The 24,137-nt window shown below is 36.2% G+C and overlaps 2 protein-coding genes and 1 long non-coding RNA gene across 6 annotated transcripts; 2 read left to right on the top strand and 1 right to left on the bottom strand.

Moving 5' to 3' along the window:
• The first annotated feature begins 85 nt into the window (after positions 1-85).
• On the top strand, positions 86-13,315 carry LOC110837744 (uncharacterized). 2 transcript variants are annotated; one of them, XM_087353447.1, is made up of 9 exons: positions 114-2,309; positions 2,419-2,473; positions 4,241-4,334; positions 5,388-5,477; positions 6,330-6,553; positions 9,500-9,548; positions 9,861-9,946; positions 11,103-11,461; positions 12,856-13,315. In XM_087353447.1, the coding sequence occupies exons 1-9, from the start codon at positions 2,280-2,282 to the stop codon at positions 12,940-12,942; spliced, it is 1,074 nt and encodes a 357-aa protein (XP_087209573.1). In that variant the 5' UTR covers positions 114-2,279; the 3' UTR covers positions 12,943-13,315. The 2 variants fall into 2 exon arrangements, with proteins under 2 accessions (XP_087209574.1, XP_087209573.1); XM_087353448.1 differs by lacking the exon at positions 11,103-11,461 and having other exon boundaries at positions 86-2,309.
• On the bottom strand, positions 10,552-15,903 carry LOC147873011 (uncharacterized). The gene is made up of 2 exons (XR_015536382.1): positions 13,439-15,903; positions 10,552-13,044 (listed from the first exon to the last, which is right to left on the bottom strand). It is a non-coding gene; the product is annotated as an uncharacterized LOC147873011 (long non-coding RNA).
• Positions 15,904-15,962: 59 nt separating this feature from the next.
• On the top strand, positions 15,963-23,930 carry LOC110837745 (UPF0488 protein CG14286). Of its 3 annotated transcripts, XR_015536379.1 has the most exons (6): positions 15,963-16,213; positions 16,809-16,956; positions 18,488-18,622; positions 20,341-20,576; positions 20,900-21,369; positions 21,835-23,930. XR_015536379.1 is itself a non-coding variant. In XM_022080202.2 (5 exons), exons 1-4 carry the CDS (start codon positions 16,193-16,195, stop codon positions 20,568-20,570), a joined length of 534 nt encoding a protein of 177 aa, XP_021935894.1. In that variant the 5' UTR covers positions 15,963-16,192; the 3' UTR covers positions 20,571-20,576; positions 20,900-23,930. The 3 variants fall into 3 exon arrangements, 2 of the variants coding, with proteins under 2 accessions (XP_021935894.1, XP_087209576.1); XM_022080202.2 differs by having other exon boundaries at positions 20,900-23,930; XM_087353450.1 differs by lacking the exon at positions 15,963-16,213 and adding an exon at positions 16,534-16,552 and having other exon boundaries at positions 20,900-23,930.
• Positions 23,931-24,137: the final 207 nt, after the last annotated feature.

The following is a 24,137-nucleotide window of genomic DNA, read 5'->3' as shown; positions in this document are numbered from 1 at the left end:
TGAGTCTGAAGACGTCTGTCTTCTGGGATGTTGCGACATGTAGTCTGGGAGAAGTTCACCGACGTTTCAGAGGTACTTTCTGCCTCCATCGGTTTCCTTTCGATAAGAATTTCCATTGTACAGTTTATTTTTATTGGTCTTCCAACATTCAAGCCTTTTGTCTGAGTGGCTGACGAACGATGGAGCAGAATACTTCTTGAGAAGCTGATGGTGTGTCAGCTTGTCAAAAAACTCCCAGTCTCTTGCAGATCCTGAAGGTCCATTGCCGTATTCGCCAGTGCCTGCCACCAGTTCCTATCAACAGGTGAATCCAGTCGAAATTTTCCCTCATTCTCCTTGGTTTCATCTTCCTAATAGTGATGGCGTACGAATTATGAAGGTTTTATTATTATTATGAAGTTTTCTCCAGCCTCCTATCACTGCCTCCCTCTTAATTCCAAATATTCTCCTACATTCTTTAGTCTGCAGATGTGTCTACCATTGTCTTATTTATCAACTTCGTGTAATCTACAGAGTTTGGTCGAGTTGATGAATACGAAAGGGTTTGTAAAGAGAAGGTTCTGTCCTACTTTGGTGCACGACAAAGATATTCGCCTAGAAATGTTGAGGAAAACCACGAAGCATCTCAGTTTGGATAGCCAGTAACTTGGCCAAGACTCGAAACCGGAACCTCCGGAACTTTGTCTATTTTTGTTGTCTGCTACACCAAGTCTGTCTGATATGTTTTTTACTCGGCAGATGAATCAGAAGTGGTTTGCCATTGTCTTCTTCTGTGTGTGAATGGAGTAATTGTTGGGATGCCACGGAGAAACCGGGGAAGCCCCCGAGGAAAACAACACAAGTTATAAATTTGGGCACCACCGGGAATCGAACCCGGGACCCCAGGATTACAAGGCCAGCGTTCTAACCGCTAGACCACCGTGGCGGTCCAGTCTGATATGTATCAGAATTTAAGTATGGGAGCGAGGCTTCGTTAGTTTTTCTTCAACCTTAATCCTTAAATATTGCTTAATTGCAAGTCATTAGCTTATTCAAGATTTAACACGACGATAATGTTTCCTTTATACGCGTTTCCAATACCACTCAGCAAATTAGAATGTGAATTATTAAATTATTTTATGTTATTTTAGAATTGTACCGTGCTAGTGAATTATGAAGAATGAATTAGCTCCATATGAGTTTCTCATGTTCTTGCAAGATTGTTCTAAGCAACCTCTATTTTGCGATGACAACAAAACGCCAGGACTATTCAGTGTCAAGCGACGGCAATGTTACACGTAGTCCAGGAGATAACTTTACTCTCTGTCTTGTAGGTTTAGAATGCTCCAAAATATTTCACAATGCAACGCATTATTACGGTTACATTTATTAAATGGTTTCAACTAGTGACCGCTTTACACAGAACATGTTAATGCCTGTAGAATTGGTCAGTGACTAGAGAAGAATGGTGGATGTGAGCAGAGCCAAGACGAGGTTAGGCTAGATGACAGCTATCCAGGTCGCAGTGACTAATAACAGGATTTTTATATCAGTAAATTCCTCGTATTAATGTTATGTACCAGTGTAATTTTTAATAGCCTCAACTCGTAGTGTGCCAAGTAGTTAGAAAGGGGGTAAAGTTTATGCCCAAGGTTCGTCGGTATGGTTTTCGGATCCTGAACTATCTTAGAGTGGAATATTTATATCAGTTCAGAAATACAGTGATATTTATTGACAAAACAGCATGGAAAGCGTATTTTTAAATAAATTCCATTTTCAAAATATCAGTATATTTTGCCCTGTCTTCAGAAATAATACCAATTCGTATTTAAAACATGTAAGAAGGTTTTGTTAAGATATCTATCACAAAGTAAACAATTTCACAAAAGTTGTACACTAATTATCTTTGAAGAAGATCCATTTTTATTCATAAATCCACATCTTAACTTCTTTGTGGAACGGAATGTGGCACATCCGGTTGAAGTAGGCGAAGACATGGTCATGTTTTTTGCCGGCAGATGCCAAAGACATGAGAAAATTTGTTGCTGCAAGGTAAAAATTACGATCGGTATGCACTGTGATCACGGTTCATTTCTAAAGTGTATTGTGACTGTACGTAATGTTTGAGTCAACGAACGTTGAATAAAGACAATATGCGGTGGAAATTATAGTATTTTTATTACCTAAAATGTTCCGTTGAAGGAAAGTTCGTAAGCAATGTAATCTGTGCCATGTACATTACATTGCATTGATAGCAATCGATTAATCGTATTCAAGGGTTGCATGTGTTATCTGTGATAATGGCTGGCAAATATAAAAAGTCATACCGCGTAAGTATGTTACATTACTTTCCAATTATAATTTACATTTAAGTAGTAACTGCAGTTATCTTTCACCTTCTTTGTCTTTAGCCGCCAATTATAGATGTTTTATTTTCAGAGGAATTTTATCCCCTCCAGGCGTGGTGTGTTGTCCAACTTCAGTACTCGCAAAGGTATGATTTTGATAAATAAAATGTGACTTATTAATTGAAAGTACACAATCATGATATCAAACAATCAATCATTTATGAGTTGAATTCTCTAAACAGTAGCCTGTGTTGGCCTGACATCAGGCTTTGTGGCCCACAGGTCTAATATATCTATCTCTAGTGGCACTTTACTCTTTCTATGCAATATTCATTCTTGTAACTATAAATCTACACCCCTTCCCTATTTCCAGTTGTATATTACTGATTTTATTTTGCTATTTACATCTAACTTTATACAAGTATTTTCCTACATTTATTAGTTCTACAGCATAAGTACAATGTATTACTCAACTACCTCTTCATTAACAATAAACTATTTTCCATTCAAAAATTGTTTCATTCATTATTGACAAGTGATTTGCCCATTCCTGTTTCCATTCAAACATTTCAAATTTGAATATTTTTAATTTTTTCTGATATTCTAATTTTGTCCAGTTTTTTACATCCTTTACAGATTACAAACATTCCATTTCTGTAAACCATATATTTTATTATTCAGACTTTCATAATACTCATGCCTCATTACCATATGGTAGCAGTGGGACAGACATTGTAAGAAAATAATTTTTAACATGATTCTTTTTAGTTTATGTATAAGTTTTTAAGACAACTGTTAATATGTCCTGTCTAATGTGCACAAAATTAAATCTCACTGCCAATATTAAAAACCTGAGTAGTCAAGGGTTATGTATGTGTCAGAGTGCATCTTTGTGCAAATGCATGCATGGATGTGTGTATAGACGGACAGGTATCAGTAATTGTCGTTTTTTCCTGAATTTAAGTTCAAGCTTATTCTAATCTGAATATACAAAATTTCCATGCAATTTATTGATAATAGTTATCAGATACGCAGCTTCTAAGTAAATATTTATATTAATCGCAAAGACAAAGGTTCTGAAATCCCAAGGTAAATCACTAACAAGAGCCAAAATTGAAGAAGTCGGTACATTTATATACCGTGGATATAATATACTGGAAACCAAGAAATTATAGAAGAACTAAACATATTTAACATTGTTTATACAACTGATGAAAATCACGTTTTTTCACAACATGGATAATAATGGATGAAACAGGATTTTCCAAAAGATTATAGCAGTATACACCAAAAGGTCAGGTAAACCATATCAATTATGGAAGGGCCAATTCTAAGTTGAGCCTTGAAGCCAGAACAGTATTTGAGATTAACGGCATTGATGGGATTATTAATTATCCAATATATTAAGTTTTAATTGAAGCTGAATTAAAACCCTATGTTGATAATCTAGGTAATCTTACCTTTTAAAGTTCTGATGTTGTGGTGATACTGATGGTACCTCTGTCTAACTTGATAGGAATGGAAATAATCATGGTACTGCATTATCAGTATATTTTTATGGTTTCAATATTAGCAATTAATGGGACAATAAGAAACCAAACATATAATGTAGTCAATGTTGGTCTTCTGGGTTGTAATGCTCTATGGACTTAAAGGTACATACCAAATATCTGTGAGTCCATATACATTACAACACAGAAGACCACCATTGACATGATCACTGCTGTAAGAACCTCATATCTAATGTAATGTTGTGTTCTTGCTTTTTACAGGGTTTCCTGAAACTTCTGGGTATATACAAATTAAATTTTGTTTAACAGATTGAATCACTCAACTAGTTATGGAAGATCCTTTTGTTTGAGTTAATGGAATGCATACCACTTTGAGCAAAACTCACTTGGTTGTTGTTTTAGGTTTACAGCCACTCAGAAAATCAATGCTAGAAGAAGCACTGAAGAAGATAGTGGGGAAGAGTTCAAGCCGGATTGTGCATTCGGGTAGACGAAGGTATCAAACCCCAGATTCATGTATTCAGGCATTTGTTCTCATACTGCGTGTCAAAACTAGCCTACTTTTCTCTGTAATTAAATTTAAATTGTGGAAACAGTTCTATTAAATTCAGAACACTGCCAGTGTTCAGCGTAAGGCGCAGAAGTTTTGTGGGATGATAAGTCTTGTAAAATATGCATCATATATTAGCATAATGTTTTAGTGAAGTGGAAAATAACAATGTTGTGACTTTGGGACATGTTTCAATATTTCAGTATTATGATGATACATGATGAATCATTGTAACTTGACATGTGAAATTTCTGTGGTGATACCATATAAGTATGTCCACTAGTAACAGCACTAGATAGTATTAAAAAAGTGCACCTAATACTACAAAATCCTAAAAGGTGTAATATCAGTGGCAGTGCAATGTGTTTTTTATATAATGGGATAAAAGTTCCCATATTTTTTATTTTCAGTGTATGGTTTAGAAAATAAAATCCCTTAACTGTATTTAAGCACCCTGACATTAATATGGGAAATTAAACAATGTACACATTTCTTATGAAAACAAACATTTATTAGATTATATTGGGATGTTATGTTGTGATTGAATTAAATAACAACATTATTGTCAATTATCGTCACAGAATAAAACACTATTAAAGCTTTATTATTTCATTATGTGTTTGTTTATTATTTTACTAGTGATATATATCAGACAGCTAGTCGATCATCAGGCATCAACTGACATGTTGCTAGTAAAATAATAAACATAGACATATAATGAATTACTAAAGCTTGTAATAGTGATTAGTTATGTGAAGACTTCAAATAATAATAATGTTATTTAAACATTTCTTTCTCTTGAAGTTTTTCTCCAACTAACTGCTTAAAATATGTGCAAACAAAGAATTACCATAATCTAGGACTTAATTCAGCTTATTTTTTAGCTGCTAACTCATGGGCTAATTCAATATAGAGGGTCCTTCAAAAGGCATGATGAATGGTTCGATGCTAGTGAATTATTGAATAATACATACAAGGTATGCAGTTTGTATTTTTCAGTGACTACAATATTGAGGATTCACTGTCCCCAGATGACCCCGCTCCTGAACAGACATTTGGACAGAGACGCAGTGAAGGCAATGCTCAGAGGTGAGGGTATTTTAATAGATGGACCACTCACCCCCATTTAGTGCTCTGGTCAAGAATGAATAGGAGTTATACCTCCTCTCCCCACAAGCACCTACATTGCATATAGCACGACAACTTTTATTTTACATAACAGCTGGGATAAAAATCTACAAGCGATGTTATTCTAAAGGATATATGAACAACATGTCAGTATATTTAGGCAAAGACAGGAATTGTGCCACTGCCATAGTGACAGTAACTCATGCATCTTTGACAAGATTTAAAATTTGGGACATAAACTGCATACGGATAATTATTTTTTGTCTCCAGGCTTATGGAACAGTTTACATACTGAGGTCATAAATTGCTGTGGTACTGTTACACCAAATCAAAAACGAATGCCTAGTGATTTTGGAAATAAACATAAACTGATATAAAGTTATAATCTAAATTAGAATTGTTGGGATATGATATTATTCTTAAAATTCAGGTTCCTCCACTTACTGAACTTGTATTGGTTGCAGTGTAAAATACCAATCAAATGGTCAGTGGCAAAAATACATGCAATTATCTAAGAAAGGAAAAATAGGTAATTATGAAAATTATAGAAGGAAGTTTATTAGACTTGGGTTATATGACAAAATTAGCACTTCACTATAAGCTGAATGTTTGGCCAAAGAAGAGATGTAGCTCTTAATAGGCCTGAATTCTTGAAGAGAAGAAAAATCATGAGTATTGTGTTAAATGTACGACAATAAGCTAAATCACTCCTCTGAACCATTGCATGTTTATATTGCAGCTAAACTACTTTCTGAGCGTATCCATACACTTTGAGCAAAGGATTGTGAGGTTGAGCATTATATGTGCTTACAGGGTTGCTCCCAGAGTCATTCCAACTCAACACAACAAGAAACGACAGCTGAAAAATAAGGCAGAGTTCACAAGGACCTGTACGGGCTTTAAAGCAGCAAAGGCCAAGATGATTTCTGATGACAGAAATGTGTTACTGGAAACCCCTGCAGTGGAGTACAAGGAGTATGCAGTTGCAGTCGCATCATACTGGGACAAGGAATTTGTGCAGAAATTCAGCACCAAGAGTAAATCACTAGTCCTGCTGTCGAGAGCTGCCTGTTTATTCTTCTTGGCGCTGCAGTTCAAAGTTTAACCCTGGCCTCTTCAATCTTTCACCTCTATTCATTTCTATCTCTTGCCTTTGTTTTCCAGTTCCTTATCCATTTGCCATTGCTATGGTCGTTTCCGAATTTTCCTTTCCAGGTTCCGAGGCTTAGCTTTAAGTTTTGAGACAAATCTTTTTTTTACGAAGCGAGGTTGTCAGCCTCACGCCCAACCCTCAGCAATCCTGAGGGAGTGATGTTTTTCTGTCGGGGTTGTTTCCCAAAGCTGGCCAGTCCCAATTTGAAAGCGTCAGGAACTTGCTTGTTTGCCCTTGCAAGACTTAGCTGTAAAAACGTTGCCCGGGAGTCATGACTTGGACATGCATGCATCGGACTTGGTAGGAATGAATGGCATTCCCGAGTTTTTAATGGTACACATCTGTCAGCAGGATATGTACCCTCAAGACCACATACTACCCCTTTGCCTCCCTGCCAGTTTATTACCTCAGCTAAAGTTTATCAACTGTTACTGGAAAGTATGTCATTTGGCTATCAGACAAACTTTGCATGTCTTTTGTCTCTGGTAGTTGGACATTCAGTTAAACGTGTAAAAATTAGTTTCATGTTTCCTTTTTGTTTACCTATGTTGGCTAGTGAGACAAAGCCACTCCCACTTGTCTCTGCCGGTTTGTAAAACGTGTTTTAACTTACTCTGGCAGATGACCCCAAAGGTTCAATGCCACTAACATTAAAACCTACTGTTGGACACGTTTCTGAACCTCTTACATACATCTCCCATCGTCACAGTGTATTTCCCCAAGATCCATCTTAATGTTATCTTCCATCAAGTTTTCCCACCAGAAGTCTATACACATTAATCTTGGGTACCGGAAAAATGTATATATTCTATACACATCCTAGCACCATGCCTACCTTTTGTAGCCTCTGGTATTTCACTGTTCTAACAATATTAGGGGTGACCTGCATAGCTTATGAAGTTGCTCATTATGTACTATCATCCATTTATACTTTATAATCTGTAACTTCATAGTTTACCTTTGTTCTCATTGTTATTTCTTAATTTGTGCTTCTAATGTTTTGTATTATCTACTGCTGCTTTTGGTAATCTTCCATGTTCAGTTCTCATTACGTGTCAAAATAACTTAAGTATTTCTTGTTGTAGAAACATTTCTAACAAACCCACACCTTGTAGTTCAACTTTAGCAAATCTACTTAACTTTTTAGATCCACTTAACATATTTACACTGTGTAGATTCATTTTCAGCAAACCCTTACCTTTCATATTCCATATTTATGTACTGTTCACTGTCCTTGTTTTTTCAGCTATATATATTCATCGCCCTGAAGACGGAGGCAGTATGACCTCTGAAACGTTGGTTAACATCGACCAGACTACACAGCGCAACAACCCAGAAGACAGAAATTTTCAACCTCAAATCTTACATTATATATAACTGCTTTATCTCCACTTTATTTATGATGGTAGAGTGATAATAATGGACCTACAACTTAATGTGGACCCTGAACCATGCAGGGGCCTAGAATTCTCCACATCCACAAATTTTTGGCTTTTTTTGAGGTTTGTTATGGAAAAGGCATGCAAAGATATTCAAACTTGAATGCAGCATAGTCACACTTTCTGCTCATAGCAAAATATGCTGTGCATATGAATTTCCTCATAAATCTATCTACTCCTAACATAATACCCAGTGTGTGTTATGATTTGACTGGATGACTGTCCCATTCATGCAGTGCCAAAATAATTTAAATTGTGTTCTGACAGCAGAAACTCTGGTAGCAAGAAATGCTGTGGCATCACCTATGGTAAGGTCTGGCAAAATCTGCATTTGGCAAGAATCTGAAATCTGGAGTCAGGTTAGGTTAGTTTTGTGTTGGTCTGTTTGACAAGAGGCTGGTGGCATTGACGTGGAACTTTTCACATTTAGTTCACTATATAAAGAAATTTTATAATTTTTTCTACTTTCAGTATTGTTTTCAAAGGTAATGCTGCAATAAATTGTATTAATGATCAAAAAAAAAAAGATTATTTACATCTATGATGATGGGTCACATACAAAGATAGTTTTGTTACCATGGTGACAATGGTTGCACTGCAGCATATCACATGTTATCTTACAGTTTTCACATAAGCCTTATACTTATGGTTATTGTGTCATATTTCTATGCACTAACCATTTCAAACTAAGCACAGTTGTGCATATCTGGACATTATTATTTCTGATCATATTACAAAACAAAGGAATTTGAATACCATAATGCATGAATGTGAATGTCTTCATCTCCATTTGCAGTTGTTTAATGTTTATTTTTGTCACAAGAATTCACACATGGTAGAGAGGAAGAAAGATGAAAAAACAAGTAGAAATTAAATTATCCTTGAAGATTTCTGTCTTCTGGGTTGTTGCGCTGTGTAGTCTGGTCGATGTTAACCAACGTTTCAGAGGTCATACTGCCTCCATCATCAGGGCGATGAGTATGAAGATTTCTGTCTTCTGGGTTGTTGCGCTGTGTAGTCTGGTCGATGTTAACCGACGTTTCAGAGGTCATACTGCCTCCGTCATCAGAGTATGAAGATTTCTGTCTTCTGGGTTGTTGCGCTGTGTAGACTGGTCGATGTTAACCAACGTTTCAGAGGTCATACTGCCTCCGTCATCAGAGTATGAAGATTTCTGTCTTCTGGGTTGTTGCGCTGTGTAGTCTGGTCGATGTTTACCAACGTTTCAGAGGTCATACTGCTTCCGTCATCATGGCTTCCTCCATTGTTTTATTACTTTAACACTTGCCTCTTAATTTTGCTTATATCTGAAAGTAGCATACAGATGTGAAAAGCCTGCTTCATAATGTGGATAGGTTTCCAGACATTCATTTTTTTTGTGTGTGTTGCAGACTATTTGTTGGAAACACAGCGCCAGCTGCAAGAGGTCTTTTACAAGAGGTATGTACTCCCACTCTTTTGTTGGCAAGCAAATGGAAGTGTTGAAGCAGCATATTTATTATGTGATACAGCCGTTTCTGTTGTTCACTGCAACAACAATATTGACAATTCCTATTGTAATATGTATATTTTGTCATGGAACCGTAATATACATACTATTACTAAATCAAGGGTACACGTTACAATTGATGGTATCGTACAATTGAGAAAATACAGTAGTTTAAATTCTGTTGAAAAGTTATATGTTCCAGAGGTGTAGGGTGTGATAGGTGCTCTCTTCTTGCTCACTTTATTGAAAGCTGTTTTCTGCAGGAAGTTGCTTGCGAGCCATGGGAGAGAGAAGCTGGTGAACATGGATGTGGAGGCCTCTGTTGTACAGCATAAAAAGCCTTCATCAGGTAAGCTACTCTTGGCTGCTCATTATAGAGGTTAGGATGAAATTGGTTGTGAACTGGATTGCACTGGTGTCTAAATACAACATTTCATAAAATTCAGTTTAATTAAAATTAAAATTACAGTATTCCACATGTTTAAACAGTATGAATTTCCGATATTTAGAGGTTCCAGATAGGTCATTAAACTGTTAAATGCTACATGTTACATTAGTATGATACATTATGATATATATAGTTATCATTTTATAGTTATGAACACACAAATATATATATATCACAATGTATCATACTAATGTGATGTAACTTTTAATAGTGTAATAATCCAACTGAACCCGTGAAGTAGGCAATTAAAAATTACAAAAATGTGTAGGATGTTAATTTCATTGACATTTATGAAATGCTGTGTCACATGTTTTTTTATTTAGTTGATACTTATAGATCAGTGCAGCTGTAAGGATGTATGAAATAAAATGTATTGAATTTTCCTCTTAGTTGGTTATTAGTTGGATAATAAGTTAGTTGTGGAATGAAAGTATTATACAGAATGATCAGGATGATTTAATGTTCCAATATAATTCTTAAGGAGGTAAATGATTTAGAGCAAGAAGTGTGAATAATTTTTTTTTTATTTGTCACTGTTTCTGAGTTACGATATTTTATGTTAATGTCACTTTTATTCTGATTGTCGATTTTTATAAAATGAGAACAGTTTATTTTAACAAAACATGTCAGTTGGTTTCCTTCTTTTCAATTAAAGAAAGCGAGAAAATTCTGCTTCTGTAGCATTTTTTAATTATCATTTTAATGTATTTATTTTTGTTTTCTGTTCATATGTTTGGGACCTGTCAGACTTGTTTCTACCATATCCAAGTCTGATACCTCAGCTTCAACTCTCTGTACTTCCACAAACTTTCAGCATTGAGCCCCTTTCAAATTTTCACAATAATACAAATGACATCAATGCAAATACATTGTCACTTGGAAAAGGTGGCTAATCTCAAAAAAGTTATTTTCATTTTCTGCTCCAAATTATATACCTGACTACTTTTATATGTGCTGTAATAGAGCTTTTAATCACCCGTTGCCGTTTTCTTGACATTACACTGCACAGACGAACACTTCTAGATGATACACAGATTTTAAATTCTGTATGTTTCAGCTGAGCAAGAGCAGATGCCCTTGTCACCTGTATTAAGTGACGGCCTGTCTTTGACTTTCTCGCCGCCAATCCCACCAGTCACTCCAATCTTAGATCCACTGCAGTATCTCAGAAAGGTTTTCCCTAAAGCTGAAAATGAAGGCTTACAATTGTTTGAAAATGAAAATGTTCCTCCTCAATGTCTTCTTACACAACATACAGAAGTTGGTCCCAGACAGCAAACACATGACAACTTACAGCAGTACAGCCATGCCAGAAGCACATCAGTTTCCCTTGAGCCTTACTCCACACTTCCTCTGGTGTCTTCACACAAACTCGGCACCACGTATGATCCCATTGCATCAGACAATATGTACAGAGTAAGTACTCCTGTTCTCAGGAAACAGCTACAGATTTCAGTGGAAACAGTCAAATTTGATCCACAATATGGCATTTAATTTACTAAATTTTTTCCACATTTTTATTACAGTAAACTCTTGATTATCCAGGCTAATGAATGGTGCAAGATATGTGAATAATCAAAAAAAACATTTATAATCCAAAATGTTTTGTTTGGTCCTTATACAGAACTTCACAAATTGCTTTTTATATTTTGCACAGCTGACATTATTTTGAAGAATAGTTTCTAATGATTGCTATTTTTTCTGAACTGTTTAGAATTCCACTCGTCCACCCTCTCTCTTATTATTCCTTCTGTTTTGCAGTGGCATTGACAATGTCTGTCTTACATGTGCTGGAAGTCCACTTCACACATATTACTCTATAGCCATTATTCAACATTTCTTCATTGGTGCTTCAAAACTTCTCATAACACATACCATGTCAAGAATTTTGGACTTCCTCTTCTTTAGCGAAACCTTGCAAATCATCTAAATCTCAAATAAGTATCTTCCTTGATCCAACCATGCTAGAGATACAATGTAAATATCATCAAACACTGTCATTCTTTTCGATAATCCTGTTGTGTTGTCATCTGTGTCGGTAAGAGTTCTGAGAAGGTCAGCCAGGTAGTAATTTCATGAATGCAATCACTCAGTCCCTGCCTTGAAATCTTTGACTAATTCTGTTGCCCAGTCTCCATTTTCAAGTTTTTCAGGTAACTTGAAATATTTCTTTACTTTTAATACAATTTTCAGCCAACTTACTTGGGATCCACAAGTGTTAACTACCATTTTAACATAAGTGGCTGACAATGTAACATAACAGAATTGACTGTAAGACACCAATATTTAAAAAATATCAAGCATACCTGCACCACCACGACCACTGGAACAAACCTCCCAACCCCATCACCAATACTGACCATAAAGCTCCAAAAAATGATATTGTTTGACCACATCTTCTGTAGACCAACCCCCATCTGAAGCAGTTGCAGAAAGATGTCAAAAGCCCAGTTCACAGACGTCTTTGTTTATATAAAAAGAGTCATGCATGTATAATCTGTACATAGTTAGTTAGGAGTTTACTCTGATAGACTGTTCAGAAATCCAGTTTCTGTTTGTTCTTTAGCATTACTGTGGCTTCTGTAAGGTGGCTTACATTGCTGACAGATTTGTTTTCTATTAATAACTAGAAAATGAATGAATTATAAAATGCAAAATAATTTTTCCTGAATAACTAATAAAGCAGATAAGCACAGCTTTATGTACGAACTTCATTCAGGCCAATTTCATTTATATACACACTCAGAGGGGTGACTAATATTGTGAACAGAGATTTGTTATGGATGTGTCACTCTGAGAATGTGTTGCAGGCTGCAGGTCTGTATGTCCCATGCAAGTTCTCACTCTCCATGGATACAGATGAAGTTGACTTCAAGTACTATCCCCACACATTCTGAAAATATCATGGTCTTGCATTGTGTTGAATGGATGGAGGTTGTGTTCATGTAAACATAGACATAGTCTATGTAGCAGCTAGCGGTTAAGTTACACACAGTCATCTATAAACATATTGTAATTTCTTTAATTATTGTTGGTGTGAGAGCTCTAGATATCGAAGTATTTGTTCATTTGAGTTGTCTTTTATAATATCCATTTCCAATTCTATTTAGTTTAGTTAATGTCAGTAACTGATACTAATATCCGGACAACATAGCCAATGTTCTAAAGTCAGGTTAAGTCATTAATTATAAAGTAACTTATGATTTTACAGAGCTCAAAACATGCAAACTTGTATCTGATACTGAAGATATTGAATTTAATAATTTGGAACACTGGTATTTCATTTTCATTAATCATAATCACAATGAATTTTTTAAGTTAAATTAATGATTATTAAGTACTGGAGTTCATTCTAACATAATAAAGTCATGAGTAAACAACAGAAATCATTACCATTTTAGGTTTGGGCTATTATTTCCAATTTATGTTATTTTCCCAAAAGTGAAGAACAAAATTTGAGAGGTCATCATCTCAACACCAAGCAAGAAGTTATTGATGCAACAGAAGATGCTTTGCATGCCATCAAACCAGAGCAATTCCAGAACTGCTCCCACCAAATGTACCAATGGCAGTAAGAGGGTCTTACAGCTGAGGAAGAGTTGTCTGAGAGCAGCTGCATCTAGGACAAAACCATAAATTTTTGACTATATTACAAAGTATTCTGCAAAATTTTAATATCTAGCACAACACTGAAATTGCTTTATAGCTTCCTGACTCCCTTCATGTAGGCAATTTCTTTATACCAGTCCTCAGTTGTTCATTTTTATTAAAATGTTTCTCAACACTCAATATAATCACTGCATCCCAACTGTTACCACTGCTTTAAACGTGTTGACAGATTTTCCATCATATCTTAGTGATACATTATTTTTCACTTGTGTTCCTGCTGTTTACAAATGTAACATTGTCTGATGGATTATAATTTTACAGTGTCCTCACCAGTAGTTTCTAAGCATAGTAATTCCTCAAAGTTTTCCACTCATTTCTAAAGATATGCATATTTTTCTCCAGGCCAATTGTCCTTTTTTATTTCGTATACATTTTATTGGTGTCAAAATGTGGTGGGAAAAGACAACTTGTACAACCAAGATATGGAATGTAGGATGTTGAGCTGATCTGAGATAAGCAGTTGTAAAAAACTGAGGTTGATGGAATTAGCTAAAAGTCATGTCCATGGGATTTGCAGTACTGAGTCCTTAGGTTCTGGTACCAGAGGGCCAGTTGTTTAACATATACATGAAATTAATTTCATCATAATACAAATGATACATCATGAAGGGCAAGGATTACTTCCTGCAGTAGTTCGTTAGTTACAATAAACTGCCATAAATGTTATGTTCCTAGTTGGAACAGGGACTAATGTAATTTGTAACATGTACTTGCTAGTCTGAACTACTTCAGGGATGCTGGGTTCATGTCAAATAGCACAACAGGGTCAGCCTGGAACAGAGTAATAAAAACAAACAAAACATACATCATTCATTCATTAAAATTAGATTAAATTATTTAGTAATCCATCAGACTTCACAAATAGATTTAACTCAAATTGATCCTTAAGAAAGCTGTAAAGTAACATTCTGTTAATTTAGACATGTATTCTGCATGTCTTTAGACAATATCAGAGGATTTACTGAATGTCCATGTAGGACAGATTGTAAATAATCAGGGATGTTAAAAAATATATTTATTTAGGGTTTATTAAATTATATTTACAACAATCAGATTATGCAGCACTGAGTAATAGGATGATAAGTGAATAATTAATTGGAAAGAATGTGAAGGCATTTGTTCACAGGGACTGAGGGAAACCATGAACTTCAATCAGGATAGTCAGTCCTAGGGCCAAGATTTGAAACTTGGTATAGTAGTAGTGGTAAATCTCTGCATTCCACATCTATTAAAATTAAAAGGAAAAATGGATAAGTGGAGTAGGAGAATGTGACATGAAGAAGCACATATTGCCATTTCCATAAACATTATTTCCTGGTGGCTTGCTTTCTCATCTCCTGGGTCAGTAAGTGTTTGGAGTACATAGTATATGCATTTGTTTTGTGGCCAGAAGTGCCGAAACGTGACTAATATTTATAAAGATTGACAAGAGTGACAAAGCGTGACATAATGCTCTTGCTTGCACCGGCTGCAGTGGCCACGCGGTCTGAGGCATGGACCTCGTGCACCTGACCGCTGGGACCATGGGTTCGAGTCCCACTCAAGGCATGGATGTTTGTCTGCATCTTTCTGTGTTTGTATGGTAGAGGCCTTGTGTCGGGCTGATCACTCATCCAAGGAGTCCTACCATTGTCCAAATAGGTCAAAATGAATAGATAAAAACCTTTACACCTATGGGTAAAAGAGAAAGAGTTCTTGCTTGCAACCTATTGTTTTACATCTGTCCAAATAAGTTCAATGGGTTTTAAATCGGGATGGTAAGGCGGAAGTCTCAGCACAGTACGTTCTTTGTCTGCTAAAATCTGATCAATCACATATTACTTGTGCTTTGACTTATTTAATTTGATTAAATCATACAGTTGAGCTTTCAACACGTTTTCACAAAATGGGATGTTTATTTCCAATAGGCAGGCTTTCGTTTCGTCCTTTGATTAAGACGTCGGTGGTTTGTTCGAGTGTTGTGATACGAGGCGTTATCAATGACCAGAAAGGAGATTGCAACGAACAGGTGGCATACTGTTAACACAGCACAGTCACAAGACAACAATAATCAGGCTTCTACACTGCTGCACTGGCAGACTGTACAGACCGACGGAAAGTCCTTCCTTCCTTTATTGAGTGGTCCGCATACTGGGCACTCCCTACAAGGTCAGCGGTCATAATCGGTGGATCCAGTTCTACAACGCGGTTATTACCTGGCCTGCTTCTGAAAGTGGCGTGTTCCTACAGGTTGCTAATCCGGACTGCCGGTCGCCTGTGGTTACCATATCACAATATACCAACATTGTCCAGTGACTATGGTCCATACATTGGTCTTTCGGCCCATCGTTGTATTGCACCGACGCAAGAACTATGTTGGTAATTCGTGTCGTCATAGACAGAGATGAACAGTGTATTGTTGTTGGTTACGTTATATGTGTGCATAGTTCGTGATAACATACGATTTTCTTGGCTGTGCTGTTTCGAAACACGTGTAAAATGTCAAATCGAAGAAACATGGTAAATATTTTATAGTGGGATAAAAAAGTTGGCAGTGTTATTTATTATTAATGAAACTCAGGAAATGGTAACACGTATTGGCGGAAAGTGTGTACTGCCGTCAGAAAAAAAAACCTGTACTTGCTTGTTGCGTATTTGTTTTGAAGGACTTTTTATTAATTTATGGTCAACTTTACGACATATAAATTATTCAATTTAGAATCATGACAGGTCTTTACAAAATATCCAGCCCTTGTTAATGCGAAAATAAGTCGAAATTTACTTTTCCATTCGGCAACGATATGTGATAAATCATTATATTTGGACAGTTGTGATTTGGTATTGTAACAGGTTATAAATGTACTTCCAAAGTTTGTATAATTGTTTTTTTAATACTGCAGATATATCTGAAAAATTGAGGCTGTGTCTTGACAACTTTCAGATGGTGGAAGTGAAAGGAACTTGACTAGGCATAATTCAAAAGTTTCTTATAGCTCCACTGTCTATTGTAACAAACTAGAACTTGTTTTCCCCCACTTAGTAGCTTATCTGTCAACTGTTGTTTATGTACAGCAACAAAAGCTGATGTGCTTGCTCATGTTATGTTTGTTGTCAGGTACGGAAGGAGAAGGCCATGCCTCAGCTGCCAGTCAAGACATCTGATGCGGACAGGAACACTGTGCAGCAGTTTGAGCTGGAACTGCAGTGGTGCATTCAGCAACTAGAGGGTGCACTTTCCACAAACAAGATGTCTACAAAACAAGGTAAATTTTCTCCACAGGCCTTACATAATAGCTTGGTTTTATGGGGACTGACTACAGTCAGAATTTTAAGATGCACGCATTATACCAATAGTTTTGTACTGTAAAATCTTCCTTCTTGCTGTAAGGGAAGAAATATATTAGGAATATTTGAAAACAAATATCTAAGAAAAACATTTAGATCTCATATATTAATTGTTAAACTGAAAATTCCATAATAAGAAACTTTATAATTTTTATAGCTACCTATCACTGAGAGAGATTATAATAGGACAGGTGTAGCATAGGTGGATACTGAGAAATGTACATCTGCCCTCTTATCTTTTGTATTTAAATTTTATTATTTTGATTCTTTTTAATTTTTCATTATTTGTAATTATGTTAGAATTAGTATATTTTTAATTGCTATCTGAGGAATTTGGCAAATATTTGTGCTTTACATTTCCAGGTTTTGCATATACAGGGAGAATATCCGCTTGCTCCCTTTCGTAGTTGGTTAGCTGCAGCAGGTGTAAGATTGCAATAACATTGTAGAGTAGAATTTACTTACCTACGTTCCCCATTGGCCAGATAACATTCCACACACTGCACTTCTATAGAAGTGCTATAAGTCTTAAGATACTTACAAAGCCATTGTTCAAGCCATGCTCCTTTTCCTTGGATTTCCTCTGACTTTCGTTACAGATTTATACTTCATGTAAGTTTTGCGTAAAAATACCTTATGCTGTAGTGTAAATTTATCCATGTCTTATACAGAGAAAGTTTTAAGAGAACAATTCACATGTGGATGTTCCCACAAGGAAATATACCATTTCCTCTTATCATCATCTTCTTCTTCTTCTATGGCTCTCTGGTCTGTATTCAGTCCATGGCCTCCTCAATTCTCCTCTTCCATTCGGTCTGTTAGGTCCATCTGTCCGAGGCTTTGATCGAGGTTTTCGAAACATCTTCCTTTTTGCGGCGCAAGGTTATTAGCCTTGCAACCAACCCCCAACCTGGAGGACCAGGGTACCTGTCTTAGTCTGACCTCTCCCCCTCGACCAATCTGGCTAGGGAGGCCCTACCAGTAGCTATGCTACCGCCAGCATAGCTCTTGGGGTCACTGAGGTACTCAAGCCCCACCACCACAACAAGGTGCAGGTACCATTAAGTGGGGCCCTCTTATCATCACTCTTCACATATAGCTGTCTACTGAGTGATAACACATAGCAGAAAGGCCATGCCCCGGCATAACAAGTATATATTGTAAATTAACACATTATAAGTAATGTTGAAAATGTATAGGATTGTAAGGTTTCACAGCTGCTCAGTATAATGAGGTGTTCTCAGGCTATAATATTTGTGAGAGTGAAGTTAGTTTAGTGTTTCTGAGGCTGTCTGTGTCTTCAGTATCAACCTCTAATAATGGAGGTAAAGACAATGTACAAAAGTCTGAGAACTGGCTGTTGGAATATTAAAATAGTACATCAGTTATTCTGCCAATTCAAAATATCTGTTGATTGTAGTGGCTTGAAGTTACTTCCTCCATTCACAGCTCAAGATGCAGCTCATTCGTTGACTGTTCTTAGGAGTAAGAATGCACCAATAATAAAGAAGCGACAAGTAATGAGGTCCTCATTTGGCGATTACCGAACTAAGATGTTAGAAGAGGAAAAGAAGTTTAATAAAGGTACTGTACAAGTGGCATGAAGTGTTTACATTATAGAATGTAGGAATTTGGTCACTGTCTTGAAATTTATGCCAGTGCACATGTTGCGGTTTGAGTAAATGTAGGTTATTGGTGCTTTTACGCTGTTCAGGGTCTTCAAAAAGAATATGAATGGTGACTAGACAAATGTATTTTAAATTTTTGGTCATATGGTAACATGAAAACAAAGCACATTAAAACCAGTATTTAACGTTTATTTATGGAACGTGATTTTTATACCTTAAATCAGAAAAAAGTTCAATGTAGAGTTGTGGGAAATGAAGTTTAATTCAATTAATTCAATTAATTTATTTACGTGTTTGCCAACAGCAAGAAGCCAATAACAGGCAAACACTGATAATATATACAATAATAGTGAAATAATAATGGATATTTAACTTTCTAAAGCAAATTTTAGGTAGAGCCCTTATTTATTTAACAAAATATATAAAATAATTAGTAGTACTGTTTATATATATGATATTCGTAACGCTTATTACAATAGTAATTTCACTACACTACAAATCAAAATATATGACATAATAAAATTTTCCAAACATGATACTTTAATTTTCCATATATATTACAATAAGATATATATTTTATTGAAGTATCGTACTTTACTGCAAAATATTAATCCCACAGCAGGTTGTGCAGTCAAATCTTGAAAGATAAGTTGTTAAAACACTGAAGAAATACTTAATCATAATCACTAACAGATCAGAGAAGGAATACAGGTGTTGTATATAATCCGCAAGTTGTTGTGTTGGCATTTTTCTGATACACGTTGAAGATGACTTGTCTTCTAGGATGTTGCACCATGTAGTCCGTAAGATATTTACCAATGTTTAAGCTTCTACCAGACTATAAAACACATCATCCCAGAAGACAATCATGATCGTATCCACCACCACCAGAACCTAAAATCTCACGTGGTTGGTCGACTGCATACTTACTTACAAACAGGAGGATGTTTCTCCATTCAGGAAAGTGATAAATATGTTTGATGTAATTCATGTTATTGACATATTTGTGTGGCAGTGAATGTATGTTTTAAAACACCATGGTTTTGCTTATTTTCCAGTGACCAATGATTTTAATTTTCACTGCCACCAGAATTGCAACAAACTAGCGCAGTGAACAAAACAATATTACTGTTTATCACACTTCAGCTTCCTATCATACATAATTTATCTTCATCTGTAGACAATTCTAAAAAGGTGTTCATCCTATGAGAAAGCCTGTGTGCTTCTGTTTTCACATAAGTACTCTTGTATCTGTATACACTCTTTCCATACTCTGTTGTTTGTCTTTTCCCTCACTTCCTGTCTTATGCTTGTGCTTGGTCTCTCCCATGGTCATTTATTCGGCCCAAATTCAGTTATATGCGGTAATCTCTGTTCCAAACATCTTGGAAGGTCTATCATAATCCAACAAAGAGTACATGAAACTTTAATATGAGCTCTGAATGATAGTGAGGACATGGTATTTCTCTTATTCAAAAAGTTTTATATTTTGTCAGATATGCAGAAAAAATCTGGCTGGTCTTGCACTGGAGACCTCTCAAAACGTAAGGCCATCTGCCTTATTGGTAGACCACCAATTCCCCTTACATTCTATAAAAACACACACACTTGTGCAATACACAACACAGCTTCTTTATTTCCATTTAAATTATTTTGGTGAACTGAATGTTTCAGCCCAGGAGAGGGTCAGTATTACTGCACCAACACCAAACAAGAAGTCTTGCTTTGTGAAACAGAGTGCTGTCATCTGTGAGCCATCACAAGCTAACTTCAGGTTCAATTTTGAGATGCCAGAGGGCAAGGAAGAGGCATGCACCAGTCAACTCACAACGAGCCACAAAAGTCTTGCATACAAAAGCTCAGACAATAGCTTCAGGTTTAATTTTGTACAGCCAGCCTCTTGATCTTGGGTATGTCATATTTTGAATAGTAATGATGAATTCTGACTAAAGAAGCACATGTTCAGAATATGATGATTTTTCAGCAGTACATTCTTTTTCACGAGTTTTTTATTCTGCTTTCCAAATGGAGGTGTTCTATGCCAGGGGTTCTCAAACTTAACTGAAGTAGATATCGAGTCACAGCCTTGCTGTTTAACATTGATTGTTTTGGAGTGAACAATAATTTCATTTTCAGCAACTAAATTTTGCAGGGTTAGTATGCTGGAATTCTTTTTGCACTCAGTCTGTAGCAATGCAGTTGATTTTCATTTGCAGTGTTTTCATTTTCTCAGAATAGGCAAATGATATCATTCCTGTGGACTTACATTAAGATCATTCAGCCAACCAAAGATATCAGGAAATCGTAATTCATCAGTGAAGCAATGAATCAACGAGGCTGTTGGTCCATGGTTGCTCTCAGAAAGAGAAATTCGAACTTCATCTTGAAGCTCAAAGAGACAACGTTCCCTCAGGACAGCCATCTTACTTCAGTGTGAAGAAATGTTCTGTGCTCACTATCTATTTCGGAGCACAGTATTGAAAGCAAGCAAGAATTAAGGCTCAGAGTCTAATAAAATTCACTACCTATACAGCCTGATCTAAAACTAGTGTCATATTTTGTTGAATCTTGCAGGTAAGAGATTCATGATGAATAGTGCAGTGTGTAAATTTGGCTTCAGGTGCTATTTGCGTGATCAGAGCATGAATGCCACTACATGTACCAGTCATTGAACAGCTCCACCTGTATTGACACTAAGGCTGGGTGCAAACGGAGCCACTAGCCATCGCCACCGGTGGCTGCCACTTGCTGCAGTCTGTATTTTGTATGCAGTATGGAGACATTCGATACTGAATTATTCATCCATGAAATTGAGGCCCGTCCAGCTATCTGGGATATGCGGTCTGAATTATACAGCAACAGGACAGAGAAAACAAAATCCTGGGAAGAACTCTGCCAACTGTTTGTTGCCAAATTTATCTTTGTGCCTCTTTAGCTCCTCAAAAAGCGTAGCAAAATGGCCGTGTTCGCTGCGAATTCGCAATATTGGATGTACCCAAAAACGGCGCTGTCTTTGTTGTCGTTTACGTATTATTAGTATTGCGACCAATGCTTCCATATTGGAGTCCATTTTGCTACTGACGCGCTTGGAGAAAATGTCTGCATAAAGTGGGGACCACTAGTGGTCATGTTTAGCCACAGGTGGCAGCCACCGGTGGTGGTGGCTAGTGGCTGCCAGTGAGTAGCCTCAAAAGGCAAAATGCTAGATATTTTAGAAAAGCTCCATATATATAAAAGTAGTTAAAACCAAGCCATCATTAACGAACATGATTCTAACGTATTATTTGACCTGGCAATAAACAGGAAAAGTAAATTTTCATATTCAATAGTTGGCCACCCTGAATTCGAGCTTTTTATATTTTTATATATATATATATACACACACACACACACACACACACACACACCAAAACATTCAAAAACTGGCAGTAACACCCACGCTTCGTTGGAGTTCATGGGTATGGACGACGCAACCACGGCTTGCCGCAGACCAGCAATTGCCACCGGAACATTGGACCAGTAGCTAAGTGCAGAGTACAACTCCTGTGAAACCAACATCTAGTGTAGTGTTGCTTGTTATGGTTTTGTAAAGAATTCAACTTCATGATTTATTTTTTTTAAAAAACACTTTTGATTATATGAATTAATTTCCTTTTGCCACTGATGATGACCTGTTAAGGTTGAAACGCGTTTGGCACTAGTGTCATTTATAGTGTTATATTTAGTTTGTTTGTTTGCTTATTTTATATTACAATCTTATTATCTTTCATAAAATCACCCAGCCTTTTACAAATTTTGTCTGCCGTTGTGTGGTTTGCCAGATTGTCACAAAATAGGAATTCTTGTACTACTCCCTGTGCTTCAGATATTACAAAGCACATAAGCATTGCACAGTTGGTAACATCGCTGCTCTCATTTGGCTTGAGTGTAAAACATTTATTTTGTCTTTTGCAATTAACTAGCTCTTGATATCTGTTTTCTGGGTTGTAGCACTGTAGTCTGTAGTCTGATAGAAGTTCACCAACATTTCAGAGGTCCTTGCTGCCTCCATCATCAAGGTGATAAGTCATTACAACAACCCAGAAGACAGCCATATTTGGACTCACTGCCATGAAAACCTTAAATCCTACTAAATTTTGTTTTAGAAAGGAAACTGTTGTAACCAAAATACTTAATTTTTTTATTCTATATGATACACTGCTTAAAATTTGAGATTTTATAATTAAATAACAAGATATGTACTGCAGCATCTCATTGTGTAATATATGACAATTGATATTAAAAATTTGGCTGTCTGTACATTAACTCATTAAAATTTATTAATTTTGTGCAATATTTCTAGGCCACACATTTTGACTTACTTTGTTATCATTAGTCTTATCTTATATAAACCAACTCAAAATTCTTCATTACCAGTCAAATTGGAGATCTCTGGGCAGACCATATGAACACTTGAATGATATTGTAAGAGGCCACTGGAGCTTTGACATAGAAGGTTGATGTTGATGAGGGGTTTTTATGACATGCTTTGGTCCTAGCTTGTCAACAGAATATTTTAATCTCACAGATCACTAAACTGATGCCTAGACTTTTGTACAGGTAGATATAGTAAGCTTGTGACATCTAGTGCATGTTAAAATAAAAAGGTAGTTTTTAAATTTTGAAACACTACTTGCATAAATGGTGCATGGCTGCATATGAATTGAGAATCACTAAGGAAGAATTAAATTTTTTTTTTTGAGGGACTGATGCTACCAATTGATAAGTCCTGCATCATCTATCCCTCTCCACCATGAAGGGTAAAAATAATAGATATACAAGTGATGAATGTGTTGATGAAGTCACACAGCACATTCTCCTTAGGTTTTCACAGCTGGAATTCATCGTAAAACTTCAACTTTCAGGGATGTCAGATGTTGAAAGTAATAAAACATTGCAGCCACCATCTTCAGGGTGAATATGTTTAGTTCTGGTTGAGCATTCATTCTCAGTGCTCTGTCCTATTTGATAAAGCAGTTAAGTATTTCTGCCATTTCCCACCTCACTCTTGTGAGTTGGGATTCTCAGTGATGACATATTAAAACATGAAATGAAGTTGTTTTATTGATGTGGAATCGCATGTCCATCTTAATCTTACCAACATCAAGCCAGATATTCCAGCCTTACTGTCAGGCCATAATCAGTTATAGTCCTTGCATTGAACAACTTATTTTGAGGTATGTATATAAATTTGAATGTAATAAAGTTACTCTAAATTTAAATAACTACTGATAAGCTCACAAGTTTCTGTACATTTTTAACTCCATAGCCTGTTTTGATTCAACTAAAGCTTAATCATAATGTGGGTCAACCACTTACAAGTTTTAATAACAGTGGCATATAGGTTAGGATGACCTCCATCTGCCATGCATTTCATTCTGCAGCAATTTTTTGTCTTACAGCTTATGCACATTGAACTGTAACACCACCCC

Source organism: Zootermopsis nevadensis, unplaced genomic scaffold (assembly GCF_977971745.1).
Source record: "Zootermopsis nevadensis isolate Lab colony 2312 unplaced genomic scaffold, Znev_1.0 Znev_ptg000022l, whole genome shotgun sequence".
In the NCBI taxonomy this organism is placed as follows: Eukaryota; Metazoa; Arthropoda; class Insecta; order Blattodea; family Termopsidae; genus Zootermopsis; species Zootermopsis nevadensis.
Note: the sequence above shows the minus strand (reverse complement) of the source record. Positions and strands in the feature narration are given on the sequence as shown.